The sequence below is a fragment of the Dermacentor albipictus genome, chromosome 7 (genome assembly GCF_038994185.2).
Source record: "Dermacentor albipictus isolate Rhodes 1998 colony chromosome 7, USDA_Dalb.pri_finalv2, whole genome shotgun sequence".
Taxonomy (NCBI): Eukaryota; Metazoa; Arthropoda; class Arachnida; order Ixodida; family Ixodidae; genus Dermacentor; species Dermacentor albipictus.
The window spans coordinates 93368686-93394681 of record NC_091827.1 but is presented as its reverse complement, the minus strand read 5'-3'; the positions used below and the strand labels follow the sequence as shown (position 1 = coordinate 93394681).

At 45.8% G+C, this 25996-nt stretch overlaps 1 protein-coding gene across 1 annotated transcript in view; it reads right to left on the bottom strand.

Moving 5' to 3' along the window:
* LOC139047868 (probable 4-coumarate--CoA ligase 2) overlaps positions 1 to 23629 on the bottom strand; it is a 30220-nt gene extending 6591 nt beyond the window's left edge. Inside the window, exons 1-6 of the mRNA XM_070522018.1 lie at positions 23624 to 23629; positions 19584 to 19789; positions 16158 to 16326; positions 9693 to 9968; positions 6889 to 7033; positions 2187 to 2444 (exon numbers count right to left, since the gene is read on the bottom strand). Coding sequence (XP_070378119.1) covers positions 2187 to 2444; positions 6889 to 7033; positions 9693 to 9968; positions 16158 to 16326; positions 19584 to 19789; positions 23624 to 23629 — 1060 coding nt within the window. The remainder of the gene's footprint in view (positions 1 to 2186; positions 2445 to 6888; positions 7034 to 9692; positions 9969 to 16157; positions 16327 to 19583; positions 19790 to 23623) is intronic.
* Between the last annotated feature and the right edge of the window lie 2367 nt (positions 23630 to 25996).

Here is a 25996-nt window from a genome sequence, read left to right as displayed (position 1 = left end):
GTGGAAACCTAAAGCAGAGAAAACGATGAGTGCTAGGGTTTGTTTTCTGGGCAGTGTTACAACAGTGACCCCATCCCAACACACCACGAAACCTTAAATGACGGTCAGCAGATTTTTTGGAAGTGTTTTGATGTTGAACAAGGCCCCCTTCGAGGTTGTAAAGGCATTCAATAAGGTGCAATCATGGTCTGGTTGGTTCAGCATAGTTCAGATTTTCGAATACCAGCGCTAGGTTGAAGCGCAAATAAACATAAAGGCACACTCAGTGCAGTATGCGTATTTCTCTTTGTGCTTGGTGGCAGCGCTGGTCCTCCATAATCTGGCAAAGACCGTCCAGGTGCCGCTCTGCTACAATACTGCGTACAGAATGTTTTGCCGTATCGGGATACAGAAGCAATGGAAGCAGCATGCGAGGATGCGGGCTACACTCCCTCGGATCACGCTCTCTCCGACTGCCTCGACAAGCCTCCGAGAACAACATTCCTTTTCTGCCTTTAGGGGGTTTCCCTCCCGGTGATGAAGATTTGCAGGATTTTCTTTTGAAACGGGGTGGTGACATATAGTTCTCTAGCCTGAAGTAATTCAGGTTTGAAATGCATGCTTTCAATTCTACCTTTTCTCTATAGGCTTCTTAATTTTTTTCTCTTCCTCAAGAGTTCTTTATCTACCTCGTAGCGCTGCATATGTATCAATCAATGATTCGTATCAATCATTTCCCTGCTCTTTTTCACCAATGCTCCAAATGTTTCCTGCCTGTCTCGATTGCACACGGGTTGGTGACTGACTCTTCTCTGAATTACCGCCATCTCTCGACCGCAGCTATCTCGCTTTTGCATAGGTTTCGTTGCTGTAACAATTCTAGTACATCACAACATAATAAACTTCGAATAGTGGCTTTTTGGGCTTTGTGTTTAACGAAAATTTCCCGAGATGTTCGGGCTGCTGTCAGGTACTTTGTGAACTGCAGGCGCTGTGTGTGTGATGCCAGTGAATCGGCACCCTAGTAGGTCGTTCGTGAACAGCGCGTGGACTTTTATTTGAATTTGCTGCTGCTTTAGTGACGTCATCGGAGATCCAAGATTGCCTGTTTGAAATTTTCATGCCTGTTGAGGTGTAATTTCAAGACTCATGAAGAAAGGAAGCCCTCATTTTGCTCATTCTCCAGATGTCCATTCGTTCCTCAACGGTTGTAGCTGCCCGCCCACACGCTACAATTCGAGCCAACGTGACTTGAAGCATAATATGACACGAGTGCTAGCGACGATAGTGACAGTATGTGCCATTTTGAGACACAGTAATGCAAAGGTGAATTTTTGGAATACTCATTATGTCAGCAGTGGAGATCGGACATTTTGTCAATGCGCCTGTTAAACTTCTTGGTGAAATATTGTTTGCTGCTTAGGTTGATAAACTATTTAAGTACGCACCATGCCACAGTTAGGCAACTGAACACAGTCCTGAGATATGTCTACAAGATTCCGAGAAAATAGCCCTAGGTGTGGTGCAGCCATCTGCAATCTTCCCGCAAAACACAATCACTATTCAGCATAACTTCCCTGAACACCTTTACTATGCTCATTGCGTTGTCCTCTGGAAGCAATATCGGTCGTTCGCCCCAAAGCAAGTACTTCGACGGTGCTTCTTCCACCTTAAGTGAGGTATGGTATTGTACACCTACACGACGACAAAGGGTATTTTGTCAAAAAGAGACTATGGCCTCCCGTTCTCTTGACACACTTTCCATGTCTGCCTCCCCGAAACAATTACTGTTATATTCATCGCTGTATGAAATACCAAGACCTGTGTGTAGCCGGAATAGCATGTTCAATATGTGTTAAGCTTTTCAGCTCCGTTTCTATTGATACTTGGTGGCACCAATATTTTCAAGCGCAGAATTTTAGGTAGAACTCTTCGAAAGTTACGTCGGTGTCTGGATTCCTGTTAGGTGTCATGCCGCAAACACTGACCGTCATTGTGCATGATGTTTCGATATTGCACAGTGTCATCCATAAAAGAAATTGACTTAGTCACATAAGCAGGCTCAATCGTTCATGCCTGGTTATGACACAGTGTCCGAGATGCGCCGGTTCGTGGAATACTTTACCTTTAACGCAAATTATGCTTGCTGAAGTGCTTCCAAAACACATAAAAAGTCAAAGTTGTCAAAATTGGTTGAAGTTGCTTACGTGCGACGTGTTCCTTTAGCATCGCTGCCACCTCGGGCGCGGCAGCTGTGGGGTCTCGCAGGACAACGAAGGCAGCCGGGGCGTCGCCATACCTAGTCTTCGCTATTCCAACTACGGCGGCGTCGGCCACACTGGTGTGGCTTTGCAGCAGGCATTCTAGCTCCATAGATGACACTTGCTGATCTAGGCACTTGATCATATCCTTCATGCGGTCGACAAAGTAGACGCGACCGTCTTCATCGTAGTACATTATGTCCCCTGCAGGCATGTTGTTTTAAGGAAAGAAAGTTCTTGTTCTTTTCTTGTGTGTTTGTTGCTGGAACAACTGCACTTTGATCACAATACTGGCCAAAGCAAATGATCGTCTAAAAGGACCCCAATGGGCTTTATGCGCTTGAGAACTTTAAACTAGATCTGCGACATTTGAACATTTGTCTTCATGCAGTACAATCTGGAATTATAATAATTTTGTGAAACATATCAGTATGCTATGTTCACTGCGTCATGCTAGCCTGAAGAAACGAGCAGATGCTCCAATAACTTGCCTTTCTTGAAGCGAGGGTTTCTTTCTCTCTTCCTCCAAATTTGGAGGCTCTATCTTACTGAATAGACAACTATTAAGTACACCGAGCAGGTGAAACAGCTTGTATTATTGGTATTTGCAACTGGGCAAGCCAGGCACGTACCCAGGATTTTTTTTCCGGGGGGAGGGGGAGGGAAAGCCAAGGTAACTTGTGTATGCAAATCTTAAATGATATTGCACGACAAAAAAAGGACACGGACGTGAGAGAAGACGACAGACCAAGCGCAATGGTGTGTCGTCTTCTCTCATGTCGGTGTCGTTTTTTTTTGTCGCGCAATATTATTTAAGTAATGGATTACCAACTTGCCCGGAATGCTGCTCTCATTTTCTATGCAAATGAGGGGGGTAGCTTTACTAGTACAAATGTGAATAATGCCCACCATTCGCCATAGATAGGCGTAAACCCACAAAAGAGAAATGAAATAAGGTTTATGCTGCAGGTACGCCTGTGCGATACACCTCTCCTTTACTTGGCAAACAAAGAACCACATCAAATGCACTCGCGCAGGAAAGAAGCGCATTAGATCACTGACAAGAACCAGTAAAGAAGCGAAAATGTAAAATAAAGATTACTTTTGTAGAATAGAAATAAGAGGAACAGCAGTTGGCAACAAAGGCACACGGACCGCGCGGAGCAAGGCTACTGCTCCAGCCAATCACAGAAGCAAACAAAATTGTCGTCATGCGGCCTTTTCACAATGACGTCGTACTTGATACCTCCGTAGCGTCTGCTGTTCTTGAAGACTATTTTAATTGGCAGAAGCAATGAGGTGTCCAACACACATGGATAAAATGTGGGGAGTCTTTAAAAGTCTGCGGCGCAGTTCATTTCACTGCTGTACACGTTTTACTCATGAAACTCACTGCCAACTGAAGTGAAACTTCACAACGAATAGTTGTAGCGAAGCAAGCATGTTCTTTCAGTTCAATAAAGAATTAGTCATTCGCCATTCCACTATAATGGGTGAGGGAAAAGGTGTACAATTACGCGTTATTAATTTTATTTTTCTAGTTACCGCCTCATTTGGGTAACAGAAAAAGTTTGGAGTACGAATGATTTGCAGCCTCGCGGAGGAACATTGGCTGGCGGTTATGAGGGCGTGGGCGGGGCTTCATTGCAGACTTAAGTTGTATCCGAATATAGTAGCGTTTTTCGAATTAGCTCTGGAAGGATCATACAGAAATATGTATTTGCGGAACAATCACAGTTGTTTTGGATCCCTCGTTTTCTGCTCTAACAAGTGCCACAACCGACTCGTATTGTTATTTGGGAAGTTACATAACGATGCGTGGCCGCCGGTCGCGTACAACCGCGTTTGGCGCAAGAAGCTGCGATTCTGGTCATACTGCGCCCACCACGGAAGGTGAGAAATACACCTACATTAGCACAACAGAAATGGCTACATTAGGCGGCTCTAATGATAACTGTAGAAGCGTCATTCAGAACACATGGAATTTTCCTCAACGTCCGGCGGTGTTTTCTCTATTTTCTTTTGAAATAAAGACATGCTGATTCATAAGCATTTCGTAAGAAACGATTAAATTTGTAAATTTTCGTTTTTCCTTCCTGTTTGACTGTTGCCTTGGCTCTTTGCCTTAGGAGATCGCTTAATTTAACAAACCCTTGCCACTCTAATTTCCAGTTGGCAATTTGGCACGAAACGAGCTGTGCAATTATGGAAAAACCAGACGAGTTAACAGGTGACAGTCATATTGCCTATGAGTTTTAAGGGTTATTGCAGGGTTTGATGACGGACGCTGTCTCGCATTATTTCTTTTTCCGCCTTATCTTACTCGTATCATGGGTATATGGTTCTGAGGATCTGTCAGCGTCGCGGCGAGCCGTCACTCTAGGAAATAATGAAACAAAAAGAAAAGGTAAACGCAATTGGCATTTTCTCTGGCCGCAACTCGTTCTACATGCATACAGACAAGCTGACCACGAACTGAATCCCTTTCCTGTTTTCTGGATCAGTTTAAACGAAGAAGCTTGAACAAACGAAGCAACAACGATGGGCGTGACCGTTGAATAGACGGTGACAACTGAATGCATCTAGAGTTAATCTCGCGGGCACGCAATTGATGAGAAAACAGGCCTTCACATCCCTGGAGACGCAGAAAACTACCTCCATCCAAAAGGAGGGAAAAGGGCAAGAAAATGTTGACCGCCGAATAGCTGTCGAGTCTCAACATTGATTTGGCGGCGCTTTAGGAATGTGTGTGTGAAGTGGTGGCCGCCGAATAGCTGTCGAGTCTCAACATTGATTTGGCGGCGCTTTAGGAATGTGTGTGTGAAGTGGTGGCGTGGGCGGGGAGGGGGGTATACTTCTTAATTTCGGGAGGGGGGGAGGGGCGGGCGGCCCCTTGGGTTCGTGCCTGAGGCATCCAACACTGCCTACCTGCTTTATGTTTGCCAATGACCCACAAATGGTTTTGTACATGCCCAAACGATGTGCGCTCGAATAGAGCAGTAAAACAAGCGGTAGGGAGGGAAGCAGTGGGTAACAGAACTTGAATATGTTGGCTATAGAAAAGTGCAGACAGAATAAGCAGCAGAAGCAGACCGATGTGAACAAAGTGAAATGAACCAAATGAGGCAATAGAATGCACTGAGAGAGGAGCATTGAGCTACAGAGAAATGAGTGGGCCACATATTTTTCACGAAGTACACGCATTGCGCAAGGAGCGATTAGCTGCAGAGAGGAATAGAAGAAGTCGGCCGAAGAAGCGGGCAGATGTGATTGAACAGGTGAGCGAGGAGCATTGTGCTACAGGAAAGTGGAGAGCTAGTCGGCTATACAACAGTGAATCAGTCTACTACATAAAATTGAAGCACATGTGTCGAGAAAGGAGCGTCTAGTTAAAGAGAAGTGAAGTCAGCAGAAGAAGTAGGTGAGTGTGCATGAAGAATCGAGCGAGAAGCGCTGAGCAACAGAATAGTGAAGAAGTGTTTAGAAAGAAGTGAGCACACGTTAATGAGAGCTTTCATCGAGGGACCGGCGTTCAGCTATGGCAAGTGGAAAGAAAGTCGGCAATAGAATATTGAAGTAATCGGCTACGTGAAAATGAATAAGTACATGCAATGGGCTCGTTGAGCTGAACTACATAGATGTGGAGTCGGGAGGAAGAAACGAAGAAAGCAATATAAGATTAAAGTGTCGAATGAGTGAACCAGATTGGAGCGCGGAAAGAAGCTGTACATTTGGGCAAGCTTGCAGTTCAGCTTAGTCAATTCGTCAAATATTGCCGTTAGGAGCGTAACATTTTCATGAAATTTGGTTTGAAATTTGCATAAACATACTGAAAACACTGCTTAGTACTGGTTGCCACATAAGCGTAGAATCCTGGGACATTTACTTCTGCACATGCCGGTCGAATCTGGATGGTACAGCGGAGAGATAATGACAATGTGCCTGGCTTACGTAACTGTTCCTGTTTACAGATAATCGGTGATAAAATATGGAATTACACAATTGGCAGAATATTGTTCTTGAATGCACAAGAAAAGCTGTCCCAGAAGGTTGGAAACGTCAACATACCTTACGGCGTCACGTACGCTTATAATTGGGATTTGAAAAGCACTTTGAACTTTGAGTGCGTTGTGCACCGTGGCGCTATGTACCGTATAGAAATCAGAAATGTAAGAAATTTGGAAACAAAGCGTCTGGTGCCGTTCTCTTGCAGCGCTATGAAAAGCATCGCTTTCCACTTTTACACAAGAGTGACCTTTGATTTAGTGGTAATGTCTGCTAGGGTACAAGAGAAGCTATAGCGTATTTTCTCAACATATGTTGGCTGCCATTCGTTATAAATTGTGCCTGCTGCAGTATCCGTCGCACGCAAATGCCCGGGCGGAAAACGTTTTGACATTCAGCACATGGTGGTTATGTAAGACACTATAAGCACTGCACTTTTACGCACGTAATACCTCATAGGCGCAAATACGCGCTCAAAAGCCTGTATTACGCGCGAAATTGCACCCAGCGTGGCAAGACCTTTTTTGTGCTTGAGACGAACTAACTAAAGTCGATAATTCTAGGGAGCAGAGTATTGTATTTGAATTTCAGCAAGCGAAACTTCCTCGAACCAAAACTGGTAGACCTGCTAACTTCGACGTACCTGATTTGCACCATCCTTCGTCATCCATAAACTCCTTCATCAGCGCGGGATTTTTGTAGTACCCCTTCATGACGCTCGGGATGCGGAAGTACAGCTCGCCGTATTGCCTCGGTCCCACTTTCTCGCCCGTGTCCATGTCGATGAACTGTCGAGGCACAAACAAGAGGGAAGAAATATCACAAGTAGTAAACTCGATCCGTAAGTGCGGAATGCACCGTTACATTGTTAGCTGAGCACCTCATGGCAAAAGCGTCAAGCTATTCCTGCAGCTATTCCAGCTGGCCATTGAAAGGTTCAAATATTGCGTACTTATGTACGTGATCAGAAAAAGGAACAAGTTTTGGATCGGCATCTCACAGTTACCGATTTGTTTTTTGGCAAAGTGCTGACAAAAATTATTGTTGCTAGCGAGTAAAATATAAACAATTTTAATGAAATAGCGCCTTCAGGCTCGGTGCAGGAAATTGTGCAGGCCAACATGGTACGTCTAAAGGAAAACTAGGGATGAAAACAGTCTTGAAAAGGCATCACATACATGTGCAAAAAAATTTGATCTGTGCTGCAAATGTGAGTAAGAGTCGTAAAGTGGTGGGAAAAACAAGTTGACATTGACGGGTGTTGGCTCTCTTTGTCGGCCTCCTGTTATGTAGCTCGATCACTAATTTCGTGAATTTTACATAATGTTTTATTCAGGCATATTTTTCAAGCTGCTGCGTAGCCGATTACCCAGTAAACCATTTATTAAATAGTTTATGCTGTCGTGCCTGACGTCTCTGTTGAGAGTTCGTGCTTGCAGCCGATATAGTATAAACTTGAGAAAAACTCATAAATGTATTGAAACTTGTTAACTCCTTATGAATTTAAGGATTTTCAATATTGGAGATATGAGATATGGTGAAACTGTATTTTCTATGAAGATAGTTAAATACACCAGGAAGAGTATGAAATTGATGTAAATGCTGCAAAAGGACATAGTGAAACAATGGGTTTCCTACTAATTAACTCTGACATTTCGCGTGTCAAAACCACTCTTTGATTACGAGGCATGCCGTATTGTGGAACACCGGTATAATTTTGACCGCAAGGGGATTTTGAACGTGCCCCCAATGCACGAGAGACGGCCGTTTTCATGTTCCACTCCATCGAAATGAGGCCGCCGTGGCCAGGATTCGATCCCGTGACTTCGTAGTTAGCAGGGCAACACCATGACCGCTAAGACACCATGGCGGGTAATAGGTTTGCTCCCACAAATAATTAATTTTCTGGCGTAAGTAAAAGGAAAGGACAGTAACAACTTCATTCTTTCTCCTTGCTGCTAAATCGTCCTCTATGTATTGGACACATCAAAACACTTAACGCTAATACCACCACCCAATCTTATTTATACATTGCATTATTTGGCAGACTCCTAAATCGTCGTAGCGAAAATACTTTGCTGAGATATTCCTGCTCCTACGAGAAGACGGTAATGACACCGACGCGTCTTCACAATGACGGTTCTTCACCCTCATTCGCCATGTCACAACCATGGCACTCTTGATCATTATGTATGCAAAGCACAAATGCGTGTGTAAGTGCTCTTTTCAATCAAAATCAGCGCCCAGAACACGTTTTGCCTAATTAATGTACGCCATCGAAGAAGTGCGTTGCGTTCAGTCAGTTGTTGGTTGCTCACACTCCTCCATTATTTCAAGTATTCATTGTGCCGATGCAATCACATGAAAGGAGCACTAATGTTTCTGTAGCTACTATAACAAAATGATGCATCATGAAACAAGGCAGGCACGCGATGTTGTTGCGACTCGAACACAGAACCTTCATTTTAGTGACGATACCTGGCGATACCTACGACCTTCATACCCAACTAGTAGGGTCGCCAAGAGATTCCATTCTGCACCGATATCTAGGTGTGCTATATAAACTGCCACGCAATGTCCTATACACTAAGTTCCGGGTTGAGTGCGTTGAAATGGCGCGTTGCATAACTTGGCGTGGATATGTGCCGAGCTCTTTGTGTTAGGCACAAATTGCGGTGAAAGACTGAGCCAGTTTCGTTTCCATTGCGCAACTTTCGACGCCTACTGCTGCGTTGTGCTGAAGCAGTTTGTGCAGCTTGGTCTTTCACCCACCTTGCTCACTGACTTCTTGGTTTCAGAAGTTTGAGCTTCAAGGCGATGCGATGCCCGCAAAGCTGAGCTAGAAATGTTTCCAGCTACAAGACTTTTCTGTACTCCTCGTACTCTGTGCATGGTGTGACGCGGTGTATTGTGTATTCGTCTTGCCCTTCCGTTTTTTTCCTACTTTCCATGCGAGCTGTTGCTTTTACCAAGCAATCGCTGCCTTGCAACTCCTTCTCTTTGGTGATTTTACATACTTCCAATAAGTAAGGGGAGCCTGAACACCGGCCTTAACACGTCTGCGGATACTTTACCTCCGATGAATAGCTGAGGGAACCACATATTGCTAGTCTTGCGATGCTAATGCCAAAGGCGCGCGTTCGAATCCCGGCCGTGTCGGCCGTATTTCGATGGGGTCGAAATGCTAAAACGCCCGTGTACCGCACATTCGATGCACATTAAACAACCCAAAATAGTTTAAGGTAATTCGTTGCCCACCACTACGGCGTACCTCACAATGAGATCGTGCGTTTGGCTCCTGAAATCACAGAATTTTTTTTCGACATATATCGCCACTTCTGATTTCGAAAAAGAACTTTTTTGCACTTGAGTAGAAACGAAACGTGAGCATATATGCCTCTACTCCAGAAGTAAACTTAATTTATTAAGACACGGCGCTGTTCTTACCTTGAGCTCGACCATTGGTGCCGGAAAGCCGACGTTCCCCGAAGATATTTCGCCATTAGGAGGTGAGCACAGGACACCGCAGGATTCAGACATAGCATAATGGTTCCGAAGGCAGCGGACACCATCAAAGACTTCCAATATCTTGTTGGCAAATGTATGGGTCAAAACGGTGCCACCCACGTTGATTTTCTTTACGGAGGGCAGCTTCGTCCCTGTCCGCACCATGTCCGCCAGGTAATAATACAACCGCGTCGGAACTGTCGCTAGTGTAGTAACCTGCCAAAGAGGCAATGACTGGCAACATTGCTGCGTTCACAATTTATATCAAAGGTTTAAAAGGTATGCTTCGTAAGAAAGCAGCACGAAAGAACAGCAAATTTGCACTCAGTGAACAAGCTAGCCCATTTAGTGGTATTCCGACCAATTTAGCATCGTTCAAGAAGGTCGTTTTCTAAATGAATGGCTGATTGAAGATAGCGACAAGGTTAAGCAAACGCCACTCGATTTATTCTTTACGCTACGTTTACGTGGCCAGAAAAAAATGCGAAATCAGACGCCTAGCAATTAAAGCACAGAAAGTATTGACGATTTGCGCGAATGACACAGAATTGCTCTTTCTACGCATGCTGTGAAGATTAGTTTCTCTCTAAGATTTTTCGGTTGCTCAGTCGGGCTCCTGTCTGTTGGGTTCCTTTCCGAAGTCAACATCTCAAATTAGGTGGATCGCCGTGGCTAACAACTGCCTTACCAGCTACGCCGAAACGAAAGCCCTGTGCAAGGATAGTGCGGCCGAAGTAGATTATTTCTTCGTCGAGAACATCATGCAATGAAACGGTTGTACTCAACTCCTCATCGCCGACAGGGGATATGATAGCACGTAGTAGCTCACTCAAGATAGCCTAGAGTAAAACCAGAAAAATCACCCGAGGACAACCGCGTACCACCCCCAAATGGATGGCCCCATGGAACGCCGATAAGTCGAGATCCGACATGTCATTCGTGTAGGTGTGCGTCGAAGACAAGACCTGAGATGCAGTCCTTGTCTACGTAAACTTCGCCTAAATAAAACTTGGTGCTGGGCTAGTTGGTGATGCATTCTTTAATACTGATGAGAGCGCTAAAAGGGACGAACACACAGTGAAAAGAGGACACGACGACGAGGGAACGCCTCATAAGCGTTCCCTCGTCGTCGTGTCCTTTTTCAGCCGTGTGTTCGTCCCTTTTAGCGCTACCATCAGTTTTGCCTAAGTCAAGGCAGTGTAAGAAACAACATAGATCATGCCGCTAAAACTTGTTTACCGAAGGAACCCGACGAGGACTCTTGAGGGCATGCTCGCAAGTCCGCGACGTAGACAACCTCGACGTCACCCCCTATCTCGCGCGAGCTCAGCAGCCCGACAGGTCGCCTGCCTGCTCATCAAAAACCAGTCAAAGACCGATATCCGACTCTGCAACCTTCGACAACGTTACGTGTAGTCCAGTACGCTCACCGTGTTTAGGTAGGGAACCGAATACGCCGGCGTCGACTCAATGAAAAGATACTGCTGCGTTATTTCGAACCATACAAAATACTTCGACGTAATGGCGAACTGGATTATGAGGTCCTGCCACATGGCATTGCGCAATCTCAACCGCGCCCCGTACGGCCTGATGTTGTCCCCGTGGCGCGTCTCAATACGATCCATGATTGCTAACGAACTTTGGGACTTTATTTCTTTGTGTTGCCCGTGTTTCTCAGTGGCTTTGACGTTGCGTTATTTAGTGCGAGCGACAATGTGGGAGGAAATCGTGGCCGCGGCGGCCGCATTCCGACGTGGTCGAAATGCGAGAACGTCCATGTACCGTGCATCGGGTACACGTTAAAGAATCTCTGGTTATCAAAATCAAATTGGAATGCCCCACTAGGGAATGACTAATAATCACACAGTGGTTTTCGCATGTAATACGCCTCTTTTTGCTGCTGAAATACTTTTGCAATGTTCCTTTAAATAATCGTAGGTTTGAAAGACAGAGCACACATGTAAAATGTTATTAGTTTTTCTTTGGCCATCAGAAACATGGCTACGCTATTTGCGAGACACCGAAACTAGCCCAGCTATCCACCCAGTGTGTAATGTGATCACTCAGCACAACATGCGTTATCTCAGTTGCTGTCGCCGATCCTATCTGCTGTCAATGCTGTCGCCGAATTCTATGTAGCGTCAGTGTATGCCCGACGCGATTAGGGTTCCACATCCTGGAAGGCAAGCGAACCCCAGCGATTACGCTGGTATCTTCGACGAGTCATGTACTTACGTACACCTAGCCGACGGGCTTCGACGAACGACGCATGTGCTCTCGACTATGGATCTACCTGAGTGTAACTTGCATTTGTGGACACAGGTTCGTACGATAAAGAATTTGTTGCGATTAACGTTGTGCCACTGCCTGCTTCTTCCCCGGTCATAATAGCGGGACAACAGGCAGTTTTAGCTGGGTGTGCGCAACGGCTCTGCCTAAGCAGGAAACCTGCGGAGGCGACAGTGCGCATGACCAATATGCTCTGTTGCGTGTGCCCGCAGCCTTTCAAAAGCTGCGCAGCGTCCGCTGCGGGATGTGCGGCCTTTGCGGGACGTTCTCGCGTGTCATTCTTTTGCGGGACGCTCTCTCGCGCATTTTCTCCATATTGCTCCGGCCGAAGATGTGACTCCGGCTTGTGGTTCGACTTCGTGGCGGCTGATATTGGCTGCACAATTTCAGAATATGGCCTATGGCGGCACTGAGCGGCACACTACCGGCTCCTGCGCGTGCAAATCAGCAATCCCGTTCTCAGCTTTTGCGTGCCATTTGCTGCGCGCGTGCTTCGCTACGTACGCATGACCTTGCGCGCGGCGTACTCGGGTGGTTGCGGACGCCCAACTAAAGCTCCCTAGTTTCTGGAGTCGGCGTATGGCGGTGCTGAGCAGCACGCGAGCAGCTCCAGCTCTTGCTATAGTGAGCAATCCACTTTTCAATTTTTACGTCCAGCCAACTATTGCTGCTTCGTGGGCACTCGCTTCGCTACAGACACACGCTTTCATGTGCTGCGTACGCGGGTGCTTGCGGACGTGGAACTAAAACTCTCTAATACGCCTAACCTCAGCACTGCCGGGAATTTTCTCTAAAGAACAATTCTAACGTAAAAGCGTTTGCTAATTCTGGCCATATGGTCACTCATTCTGACTATAGTCATAGGTCTAATCTGCTAGTGAAAAAGATTCACAGTGAGCAACCTCTGTGGTCACGCCCGCGGAATGAGGGACACGTATGAAACTTGAGCATTCTTGTTGAAAGTTAGATGGTTCTAATACTAGCTTCTGATATTGCAACCGTCCCTTTGAACGCGTACTGACATTGTTTTCATGGATCACTGTTCATAACGAACAATTTATCCTTACAAGTTTTTTTAAACGTCACTTTAAACACATCAGCATGGTTGATCTCAAAACAACTGGTGCGGCTTTATTTCCTGGAATTCACAAGAAAAATTATTATCACCCCATGGCCTGAAGCGACTAGTGCCGTAACACATCTTTGTAGCCCATGTCACTATAATACATGTCTACGCTGTTGGACCAATTATCTAGGCATATCTGCTGCTACTTTTGACATCCCAGCCTTATCTGCTCTGTCAAACGCGAGCACACCTCAATGTGACGTAGGTGGAGATTTGGTCTATCCACGAAGCCGCTCATCTGACAGGAGCCATTTAAGATGTGGACAGTCCTTGTGGCAATAAATCAGCATTAAAATTTGTAGACTGTGTACTTAGAGGAAGGCCTAATTATTACTCTACCACGAAGTCGATCTTTTGTGCAACGGTCACCATTTAGCGTATAAACGGGTGCCCATGCAGTGCCGCATTTATGAAAAGTAGCTCGCGTCCCCGAGGCAAACATAGCCGCCCGCAATCCTTCTAATACTTCGAGCTCGTTTTTGTAACACGATGCTAACACTACGTAATAATAGAACATGTTCGTGACTGTAATTAGTTACTAGAGGCAATCTGAGAAGCGTCATCGCTGCCTCTACATCCTTCATTCTGAGCTTCGATTGCATATTGGCGGCGTGGAGTTATCGAGTCGCCATCTACCGGAAGCGCCTCGCTGGCGTAGTATGAGGGATGACGCGGCGCGCTCCTCATAGGTTTTGCTGTCAGCGGTCATTGAAAACACCACGCACGAGCTCTCCCGGACATTTCTGTAAGTACTTTCGAAACGAGAGAAGTTTTTTACGGTATATTAATCTTGGGCAAACTGAAAGCACAGAATCGTTTACAGACGCTATCTCTTTACTGGATACGTACAGTGAACGCCACTGCGCGCGGTCGCAGCGATGGAGTCTCCCGAACCAGCTTTTTGGGTGAAATGTAGGTAAATGCTGAGAGCAAACTATGCGAAACATGTTCTTATAGTGTTTGTATAACTAAATGAAGCGTAATAGAATGAAGCCTCAATGCAGCGATCGCGCATATTCGCAGCAACCGACTGCGCGTCTGAATGCGGACGTTCCAGGGAGGTCCACGAGAGATGGGCTGGTGTCCTTTCACGACATTACTAACCATTACAAACTTGAGCGGAGAATTTACCCTCCACCAGACAAGCAATTGGTGAAGGCGCAGGAAAGCGTCTGGCAATGATTGCAGACGAGATCTTTCTATAACCCATACCTGTTAAACAAAATCTACCCGGACGTTCAGCCGGAATGCAAATGGTGCCAGGAACTGGCCACCTATGAGCACATATTATGGAGCTGTAGCATAGCGCCGCCACCGGCGGATATTATGCGTGATCCTTCTCTCGAGCAGTGGGAGGCCGTGTTGGCCAGCTCAGACCCGGTCGTCCAGACCAGGGCCGTGGAGTGGGCCACCCAGGTCGCCGTCAGTCATGAGCTGATGGCCATCTAGCACGGAATCCTCCGCACATGCGTTCTGACGAAAATAAAGTTTTTCCATCCATCCATCCATTGTCCGCGCACTGTTTCGCTTTCGCCGCGTGCGCGTTTTTACACCGTGCCATGAGCTTTAGGCCGCAGAATATGAGCATGGGACTGTATACAAGCAACCATTGTTGCGTGGGCGCTATCAGAGCTGTTCAAAAACGATTTCTTTGTAGACTTCGACGCCTACGGGGACTGTGATGTGCCGTCGCGATGACTGAATCTTTTTTTTCCTCTAAATTCTTGGACGTTCCAACATTATTTCTTGAGTTGCATCGCACAATATATTTATCGGTGTTCTCAGCATGCGATTTCCCGCTGCTTCTATTTTGCAATCCAGTGCATTCGTTCATAACACAAACATGGCCAAATGCCATGCTTTTTTTTAATGTGCTTCTTACCACTCTCTTTACCCTCCAGGGAACTTGCCAGTATCTATAGCATCGACAACTTCATAGACCAAACCGTCATGACATTAGTCGGGCAGGGGACTCGGGCGAGCGTCTCAGTGCGCGTTTTCTGAACATCGCACACCCGGCGCCATAGTAGAAATCTTCCTCGCGTCTGTGCTTGCTGCATACCCGAGTTGTAGCCGATGACTGTTTGCCGGTTTCATGTTTCGCGAGCCAAGCTTCACGCAGCTTCTTGTCCTGCGGCTACGTGTGAACAAGGCTGACACCGGGTTCCGTTGCGTACGTCCGGTACTGCGGCACCGAGCAGTACCCTACCATGTTGCGAGCCTTCAAAGGCAGCCACTACCCATTGTAGTGCTTTCAAGCGTTGTAAAGGAGACACTCGAAGCGGGAAAATCTCGCCACTAAATGAGGACCGCCGCGTACGAGGGAATTTAAACTGTCGTTTTGAGCTCGCTTCGGTCGTCCCGAAGCAGCCGGCGCGGCCGCTATGTCCACGTCATCCCTAATAGCACGTTACCCCGACGGTGGCGACAGCTTTTCCAGTGGTGGAACTCGAGACCAATACTACCCAACATTCAAAGCACCACGCATGCCTCCTGCATAGGCTGACACTTGGCATGGCATTCACTTGACACTATTCACATGATAGATGGTCTTGCGGACAGCCCGGGCTTTGAATGATGCGTTGTGATAGAAACTACTGAACACGCACTTTGTATGCTCCCGCTCTACCAGCGTAAAGGATAGTCAAGAACTGCATCTCTGACACGCATAGACAAGAGGTGAAATATTGAACGGCTTCTTTTGGTCTGGGACCAAGATGCATCGCTTGTCCAATTATGAATCCCGTCCTGAGTTTTGTGACAAACAGTTTTTTTGCACATGCTTGTTTTGCACTCATCTCTTGTGATCGCCATCATTGTCCTTTCGTCATTTTCATATATTTCCCCTTCATCGAAGCCTGAGTATCCAGCTAGAACACATTGCTTCAGCCCGCGCATCAAGCTTTTCACAGAAAACGAATATTTTTCTAACGCGTGCGCGTAGTACTGAGAGCATTGAGTTTCAGGCCAATATAGTTAACAAAACTTACATTGTATTTTGTGATGTAATAGACGAACTGGTCAAACGTCAATGCCGGGTGTACTACCACGCATGTGGCTCCGGCGCAGGCCGCCACTGGCGTGAACATGAAACCGGATGCATACGTTATGGGATACCAGGCCAGGAGGACATCTCCGGGTTCGTAGCTGACGAGGACCCTGAAAGTGCAGTCAGAAGAGCAGGCTGATCTTCCCTCACTGGCCTTACGGACAATTGTGCCTTGAGTGAGTCCATGGCAATAATTCGCTCTAAAAGTGTGTATTGCTCTATGCTCGACTTCTACAGTGGCTACTGAAAGCTGGATGGTTAGAACAAACATAAGTGATAGAACATGCCGTTTTAAATAAAAGAGGAACCGCTACGGTGTATGAAATGAATAAATTGAAAGAGTAGCTGCACGCAAAAGAGTTGTGCTGGCACGCAAAAAATTTGAAAGCACAGGAGAGGCACTTTGTATGTATTTGTTACAGTGCGTGCCTCTCTTATTACTGCTAGGTGCTGCCCATTGTCGGTGAACGTGATATACAAAGTTACTCGCCTTTTTTTGGCTGGACTACAAAGAGTAGAACGTTCATACGGAGGGCGTGCATTTCTTTATGTTACTGCGAAATATTTTAAACGACTTAAGCTTTTGTAGACCACACAGACGTCGGAGGCGTGTAGTCGCGTGGCGCATGGGTTACCGTGAAGAAATGTTGTTTCGTGGCAGTACTTTGGGCACAGAAGCACCCCCTTTCAGTTTTAGCGTCTTGGGTGGCGACAGGAACCGGCGAATAGCGGATGCATCCTAATGCCTACGTCTCAACTTTACGGTAAAGGGGAACGGTGAAATGACACAATTGCAGAATTTTCAGAATGTGCAGAGAGAGGTGAAGATACACCACCATGCTTTATATGCCTAAAAGGAAGCTTAAGCACGGGGCTAACTCCGCTTGTCCTATTCAAATAAAAGGACGATGCAAAAATAATTTTGAGACAAGCGCTGGAGTGATTTTCGTAAAGCTTGCTCTATTTCTCCGAGAAACTTAACTCTAGCAACTCCAGAAAAGATAATTTCGATATACTACTTCGATTATCAAAGAAATCGCCGAGTGGTGGGTTAAAACAAAGTCAGAATAGAAATTTACAAATCCTGGCATTTGGAGAAAAAAAGAAGATAGTGCGACTTCAGCGAACTCATCTTTTAGATCACCTAAAGCTGATAAGTTTGATATATGAATCGACTGTTTGCGTGAAACTGTGAAAGCGTTTACGCGTTTTGCAGGACTCCCACTCACAAATTAGTAGGCGTGTGTGAAGATTCGGAATTTTCGAATAAAGGGCCCCTCACTAGGCCCCATAGCAAATTTTCGTTATACGCTGGAAGTTGTTACGTGTCTTCTATGGAGCGTTCTGCCGCAAAAAAATTTTAAAGTTCGCTAAATAATAGCAGAGACAGAAATATTTCAGTCTCGCCAACCCATGATTTCAGTGGCGGGCTCCACTGCTTAGCGAAACTCCCTCTTTCACTCGTCCCGTCTAGCCTACGCAAGCGAAATTCCTTCCCTGCGTTCTCCCATGCTGGACCTCGAAGATCCCGTGACACATGCGTCACGAGCCCCGCCTTCACTTTTCTTTCTCCTCGCTTTTTTGTTTGGTGCTACGCATTGCCGCTGATGGCGTCGCGCGCGAGCTGTCATCTCGTTCGCGCACGCACGATTTTGCGCGCTGTGCTTAAGGGAATATGACTAGAGGTATAATTCAGTGGTACACGAATATTGAGGCAGAACAAGGTTATCGCAGAGCATGATCACGCGCTGGAGCACGATAGAAAATGGCATAGCTTCGGTACCTACGCACGTCGCCGCATGACCGTGGGAAGAAGCAGACGAAGTGGAAGTACATCTCTCTTGCTTTGGTGCGAAATAAACCAAAAAACACGCAGACATTCTGTTTATATGTTTTATTATTTCTCTAAATTTTAATTCGTCAATTCAAGCAACAGATTATACAAATTACAGATGGTGCCTTGAATAAGTCTCGAAGTCATCTGTCACCACGAGTGACGTCACAATGCGGACTCGAGTACGTAGGCACAGGGACGCGAGTACGTCATCCTCCGGCTTGGATCGCGGCGGCCGCGAGGAGAAGGAAAACGGCGTTGGGTTTGAAATTTCATATCTTTCCGCGGCGCGTAGCGATGTAATACTTTGCAGACACGGTTGTGATTGCGCAATGTGTGCTCGGCGCTTGCCAGCTTAACTTGGCCAGACCTGGTGAGGGGCCCTTTAACGAATTCAACAATGCCCTATTCGATTCAGCCTTCGAATGGAATAGACACTATTCGTAAAGGACAGTATGTTGTGAAAATTTTTCGAATCGACCAAAACATCAACTGCGCTAAAGTAAACATAAAATTGGTGAAAAAGTACTGTAATTTTTCAACCCCGCCCACATATATACACATAAAAACACGAGAATTCGCGTAGTGGAGCAGACTACTTCGCTTGAGTAGCCATACATAAAAACTGTACAACGATCACTCGCACTCTCTGATGAGCCCTGTGCATGTGCAGAAACTACTTATTTGCTGTTAATGCTCTATTTGTGCTTTTCATAAACAACGAGTCATAATATACTATACCACGATAGAAACTTGCTAACTTTGAAGTTAATGGGATGTAAGCGTGGCTTTGTAGTAATTGTGATAACGGCTGCTGATTATTCGAAAACTATTAGATTTTCTATTCTATTAGCTTCTGGCGCTGTTGAATTGGTATTCGATTCAGTCTCAAAAATTATTGTTCGCACACTGCTAAAATTAGTTGTGTATTTAGGAGTGGTGCATGATACATCACTTTTGGAAAACATCAATTTGACAAGTGTAATATTTAGGTTGACAGCTTATGTGAAATTGCTAAAATGTTTACGATGGTTTTGCGAAAGCCCTACTAAATATTGTGCTGTATTCCATAGCATATACATCTTATTTGGACGTTTTAAGTGCATTACCAGTTGCAGTTTACATAATTGCGATATCTTTATCGCTGCAGAGTTATAGAGTTGTAAGCTTGATGCGGAAGTTGTTGAAAATTCAGTAATATTCAGGAACATTTATAAAAAGACATGATATGAAGTGAAAGTCCACATATGGCACATACTACTGTTCAACTCATTGTTCAGAATGCCACAAACCGCATCAAGATTTGATCATGTGGTCACCGTGAAAAATGATTTCATCGTTCCAAAGTATTTTTCTAGAAGCGTCCAGCTCTTCCTCTTTAGGTACCGTAATACTAAACGGGAATGTTAGTACACCGTAGTTGCAGCTTTCAGAATGCACAGATAGCGGTGACCATCGGTGTGTTACATATGCTTACTACTTGCTAATACACGGTAATTGCTTGCTTAAGCGCAATGTATGGAGGGTCCTCACTTGGTCGTATATAGGTTGGCCACAACATTGTAGTGAGATATCTCCATTCCTTTGGCGTCGCCCGTCGTGCCGGACGAGTAGAACACAGCGAGCGTGGTCTGTTTAGGGTCCCCAATGGGCACTTCTTTGAAGTCGTCTTCGTTCAATCCATTGAAATCGGACACGGAAACAAAGCCAGGAATAGGCTCGCCGATGAGAAACAAACACTGTAAAATGTAACACACAAACTCAGCAAAGGATCAGGAACACATCCGGAAGCATGTGACGCACAGACCCTGTAAATAATGGTGCACATAGGTCTACAGAAACAGGAGCAAATGCAGCGCTTAATAAGCGTACTTGATGAATACATTGTAACAAATTCATATTCTGGTATTGAAAAATGTCCTTGTGTATTCATGATTCCATAGTTGCGAAGTGCCCGTTGAATGAGATGAATCATATAGAATGCATTCTCTGGTAACCCGCTAGGGGTATTGACGACACCTTAAGAGACATGACAGCTCTTATATCAAAGTACTTAGTAATTTAATTTGATATAAATGCCTGCTCATTACCGGACCCTGTAGTCAATTTAGGCGATGGTGGTGATTTTCGCTGCTGATATGACGAGTTATGCTGCGCACAATACTTGTTCAGGCAGGCAGCTTCCGCCTCTTTTGTTCATAGTCGACAAAGGAAAAAAATAATTATGGGCTTTTACATACCAAAACTATTGTATGATTATGAGGCACGCCGTATTAAGGGACTCCGGTTTGATTTAGACTGCCCGGGGCTCTTTCACGCGCTGCCTAGACACGCTGCACGGGCGATCTTGTCTTTCGCCACCGTTGGAATGCAGAAGCGGTGAGTGGCTTTGGTCTTGCGTTGCCAATCCCGAGGTCGCGGGATCAAATGCTGGTAGCGGGGACACATTTCGATGGGGGAAAAATGCAATTTTACGTGCAAGGTAATGAACCGCGGGTGGTTAAAATTAATCCGGAGTCCTTCACTATGGCGTGCCTCACAATAAAACCTTGGTTTTGGCTCGCAAAACCCTATATAATTGAGTTCGTCGCGCTTTATACGAGTTCCCGACACGAGACTCCCTTTTTACAGCGAAGCTGTATACCTCTATCCCTCAATGCATGTGTTGTGTCCGTGGGCGGAAACTCATCTTATCACTGCGGGATAGCACGGATCACGTGCGCCACTGGGTTTCTTGCAGCACCGCTAGAAGGCACTCGGTTCCGCGCGCATCCGCGGCAGCGGCGGCTGTGCGGGAGAAAGAAAGAAAATAATTGTCTTGAATGAAGTTGGTTGGCCAGCGATGCTGTGGTATCACGTGAACCGATAGGCTAATGTGACGTAGGCTTGAACTGGGTCCTGCCGAGCCAGAGCGCAACGCCGCTCAGCACATTGGCGTTGCTGTTCCTTTCGGCAGCCATCGTATTCACACTCAAAAGCAAGGCACTTAGGCCGAGTTGGTATGTCATGACATTTTAGGCTTGTAGCGCAGCTCAGAAAGAGAAAAAGAGGAACGTGGAAGGGGTAATGAAAGGGAACGGAGAAGAGAGTGAGCGCTCATCGCTCACTCCGTTCTCCGTTCCCTTCAATTACCTCTTCCGCCTTCTATTTTTGCTCTTTCTGAGCTGCGCTACAAGCCTAAAAATATTCGCGCTGCTCTTCAGGCATTCTAACTGTGAGTGGCTTGATTGGCCAAGCAGCGCTACTTCCTACCTAGCATGAGCACGACGCTGGTGTGCACATTGTTACGTTCCATTCCCGCAAACTGAAGAAGGCGCTCAGCAGGACGACGAAGAGGACGGTGGAAAGAGATCGTTCGTCGTTGCGGTTATTCTGGCGTCTTGGCCGTGACTTCTGTGTATATATCCTGTAAATATAAGTTTATCTAATCTTTATTTACGTCGCAGTATTGACGATGCTGTTCCAGTCATCGCTCATCATCTTCCCGCTGATCTTCGGGAGTCGTTACTATGCTTGCGATTTCCATGGTGCCATCAGAACGCAAATTAAATCAATTTTTAGGCATTTTTTTACATTTGAAAATGTAGTTACGTCACTCCCGGCTTCCTATGCTACAGTTACCGCTTCGCAACATACGAGAGCTTGTGTCACCATAATCTTTACCGGGAAATGCTTGCAGCTAACGCTACGCGTTAAACGAGCTTATTGGTCCTTTTGTTTTCTTTGTTCCGCATTGCAGGCACCGCCGCTGCTGAGGATTCGATGAGAGAAGCGCCAGCTGGCGGTGCTGCAAGAAACCCAGTGGCCAAGCGGCGCCTGCCTCCTGCTGTGATTGGTTGATTTTTTTTCCGGCAAGCGGCAATTGGTAGCACATAATGCAGGCAAGGACGTAACGGCACTCTCGCATGTAAATAAAGAACCTTATATTCATTTCATTTGTGTCCTGATAGCTCTATGGAAAGGCCACGCGTAATTACGACTACCGAAGAGCGGCGTGAATACTATGAGCGGCGATGGGAACATCAATGTCCCTATGCACCATGGAGTCGTGGTCAGGCTAGGTAGAACGCAGCAGTTCCTGCCGAAAGGAAGCCACGCACAGTTAGGACGCCTGAAGAGCAATGCGACTACATTGAATAACTAAAGCAACAACCGAGGTAAAATCCACAACGGTTGGGCTCGGCAGACCCTATTTCAGGCCACGACATAGTGGTCTATCGGATCAGGTGGTACCGCAGCTTTGCTGGCCAACCACCTTAGCCGCGTGGATAGGGGCCCATTTCAAAGCGAAGCTTAATTTGCTTGCTCCTTCGAGTTTCCAACTCCTGCTTCTGCTGCTATTGCTGCTGTCTTCCACACCGCGTCGGAGGGTGGTTCAGAGCGTGTGTATGCATGACAGGAGCGAGACAGAGAGGAAAGTCGTGGCGAAAAACTCGTTTGGACCGTTGACTGCGTCCAATGTGCACAGAACACTCGGGAGCTCCCTCAGCGCCGTCAGTCGTAGTAGAGTTGTAACAATTCTGTGACACTACGCGAAAGCATTGCAGAAATTGAACCGCTTACTTTATGACTAACGCGGAAGTCCAGGTGGAAGCTAGATAGAATGGTAGAAAGGGTGCCGGAGTGGAGGCAGATTATGGGCAGAACCGACGCAGTCTCGAAAGCACTGAATAGCAGGCTTTCTAGTTTTCACTCGCAGTTTCCCTATCAGAGGGCAGGGGAGGGGGGCTGGATTGGGGGAAAGTGACGTGGGAACGCAAGGAAACGTCACTACTATAGACACGACACTGGCTGCGCCCAAACGCGATAAATTTTAGTTAGAGCTAGGGTACGGTACATTTCTGCTATTTCTGAAAAATAAACACCATGCATATTTGTGAAGTGGACAACTTAGGCAGGGCGTACAGAAGTGGAGCTCCCATAAAGCGCACCGTAGGCTCTAGGTGACACAAAGGAAGCGGTCACACGTCCAATCAACACATCTGTGATCACTGCGGTATATTTGCGGCTATGGCACTGCTAGAGGTCGCGGGTTTGAACTAGATCGGGGCAGCCCCATTTTGGCGGGTGCAAAATAAAACGTACTCCTACACTTATATTTATGGACACGTTGAAGAACACCAGACTATCAAATTAATCCAGAGTCCGCTACTACGGCACGCGTTACAACGTGATTGTAATTTTCGCACGTGCAGCACCATAATTCAATTAAAGGTCGATGTGCCATGTGAAGCAATTGATATGCTCACCCCTGTCAGAGGTTATGAACTATGTCGGGCAACAAAGTCTCAAGCAAACACTTCCTCCTATGCCGCCCGAGTCCAAGGACTTGGAGCCGCCACCTGAGGCCACCACAACGAAATTGCCGGCCATTCATTAATAAAGTTTCTTCTCTATCTCTCTCTCTCCTATGTGTTCTTTGTGCTACGCAGACAAACAGCAATGGGCAAGGCAACGTTTAACACCAATTTACCAGTGTCGTGTTCTGCACATTAATGAAATTAAATATTTGCGGTCAACATCACCGCTAATTATCGTCAATCAGAGCAAATAGCACAGAAAGCTTCGCTTACATCCATTCCCACAGTGCGTGAGATTCGCGTATTTTTTTTTATGTGCGTGCAGGCGCTGTAATTTGCTTCCACACTGTGCTCGTGTAGGGGAGCATGACAGTGCTTACACAGAAAAATTGCTGAACATTCGGAGTACTAGTAGCACCCTGGACAGAGGAAAAATCACATTTGTCACTTTTATGTTGAAAGAACTGATGGATGTACGCCCGTGCTACGACTCACATTGAGCCGATTGTACGTGGTCGAGGGCTCTTTTGCGGGCCATGGCGGCCGCCTTCCGATGAGGACGAAACAAAAACAGCAACAACAACAACATAAAAAAAAAAACGCTCCGGCGTCATGCTTTCGGGTGCATATAAAGGACCTGAAGTGGTCGAAATTCATCCAGAGTCTGGCAATCCGACGCCGCTCATGGTCCATGCGTTGCTTTTGGGTGACTTAATGTTTTAGTTATGGCACGATCTGTTCATGATAAAAAGTTACAGGTAGAAATATAGCCTCCAGAAGAGGGTTGTAGCGCCGAAAAAGACAATACATAGTAAGCGAGACGGGACAGGCACACAGACGGGACATGCGCCTGTCCCGTCTCGCTTGCTATGTGTTGTCTTTTTCGGCGGTAAAACCCTCTTCTGGAAACACGCACCAACAAGCCCAACAAGTATTACTCAGAAATATAGCCTTTCGAATATCAGCTGTGACGGTATACATTCAAGGGTATTTGATCGGCAGTGGGAAAATGCGAGGGAAGCTTAAAACGAGTAGTAGCTTTGTCTTGCTCCACAAGAATACCGCACGTTGGACGTAGCACAGAGTAATGGCTAGTGGTGACCCGTCGCACATTTGAATTCTGGTAGTTAGACGTATGTGCGCAAGCGCCGCTAATAAACTGCACGCAGAGGATTGCGTTATTCTAATTTAAGTAGAAACCACATGTAGAAAAGGTTGATGTGCTAAGCAGAAGCATTATGGAAACGCACATGGTGCCAAGCGTGGCAATGGAACGAACAAAGGGAAGTTTAATCTTATCAAATACTTTGCGTTTGAGTTTTCTGAAGTCGAGGAGCGGTATTTTATGGATACTCCTGTGATAAGTTTTAATTTCACGCGAAAAATTCCTGTTATTGGTGATTTCGAGACGCGCCGTTACATTGATATGAAAAAGAAAAAAAAAACATGCGCTTTTACTTTGGGCAACATGTCGAATTTTTAAATCAATTCAATAGGTAATTTATCTACGTAATATATATTAAAGGCTCCGAGAGCAATCTGCTTGCAGCTCTTTGATGAGACCTAAGCGCTGCGCTGTTAAACCCTGCACATGAATCAATCAATCAATCGATCAATCCTAGATGAATAGTGTAAGTGGTAATGTACAGCCATGCCGAAACTGTGCAAAAACTTAATGAAACTGAATGAAAACTAATTAAAAGTGACAGTGTGGTGTTCTTCGCAATGTGAAAATCGCTCCAGCTTTTGACTCTTCTTAAAACCTTCGGAAAATATTGGTACGCACTCTTTTCGAAATAGGTTATTGTGCAAGAAACAGTATATTTGTTTGCAGCTTGGCGAGTAGAAAGGAATATATTAGACGGTTTTGGGTCTGTTGTCCCTGGGACACAGTATTTGTAAAATTTATCGCTCACGCCATGCGAGAACCGTGCTACTTCGAAGCAATGCGCCGTTCAAGGCACCCATTTTATAGGTTTCGAATTCACGAGCTTTACCACTGTCACCTTTCGCATTTCCTTGTGCGACCTCTTTCCCTCATTTTTTTAGCGATTTCAGTCATATTTATTAAACTGTATTATTTCTATAATTCATTTATTTTATTATTATTTCATTCATTTGTTTATATTTTATTTATTTATTAACACATTTATTGCAATGAATCATAATAATTACAGTGTAATCGGTACACGTGCGGTAACGCCATCAAGTGGCTGATGATTGAATACCTTAACTTTCGTTTTTTCCTTAACTGCAGCAACTTTAGCTGCGTGCTGTGGACTCGTCAAGATGTGGGTTGCGTCTGCATTGTCGACTTGAAAGAGAAGCTCACCTGAAGAAAAGAAAAAAATACGCAACAGCCATAAGTAGGAGTTGTTATTCGAATTAATCGCAATGGGATCTAAGTGCATACAAGCACTCCAAGAAAGATTGGCATACATTGGCCAATGAGCTTAGTGGTGCTTTCGTAAGGACAGCGGTCGCATGCGCAAACTGTTTGTCCATCTGAGCACATACGGATGCTGACGAAATATAACATGCATGCTTGTCAGCTGTTCCTATAAAGAGCCGTTGCTCCATTTTGAAGCGCCTAAGCAGAGCGTCTGGTCAATTCATAAACTCATGAGTGAGCGCTAATAGTGCCAC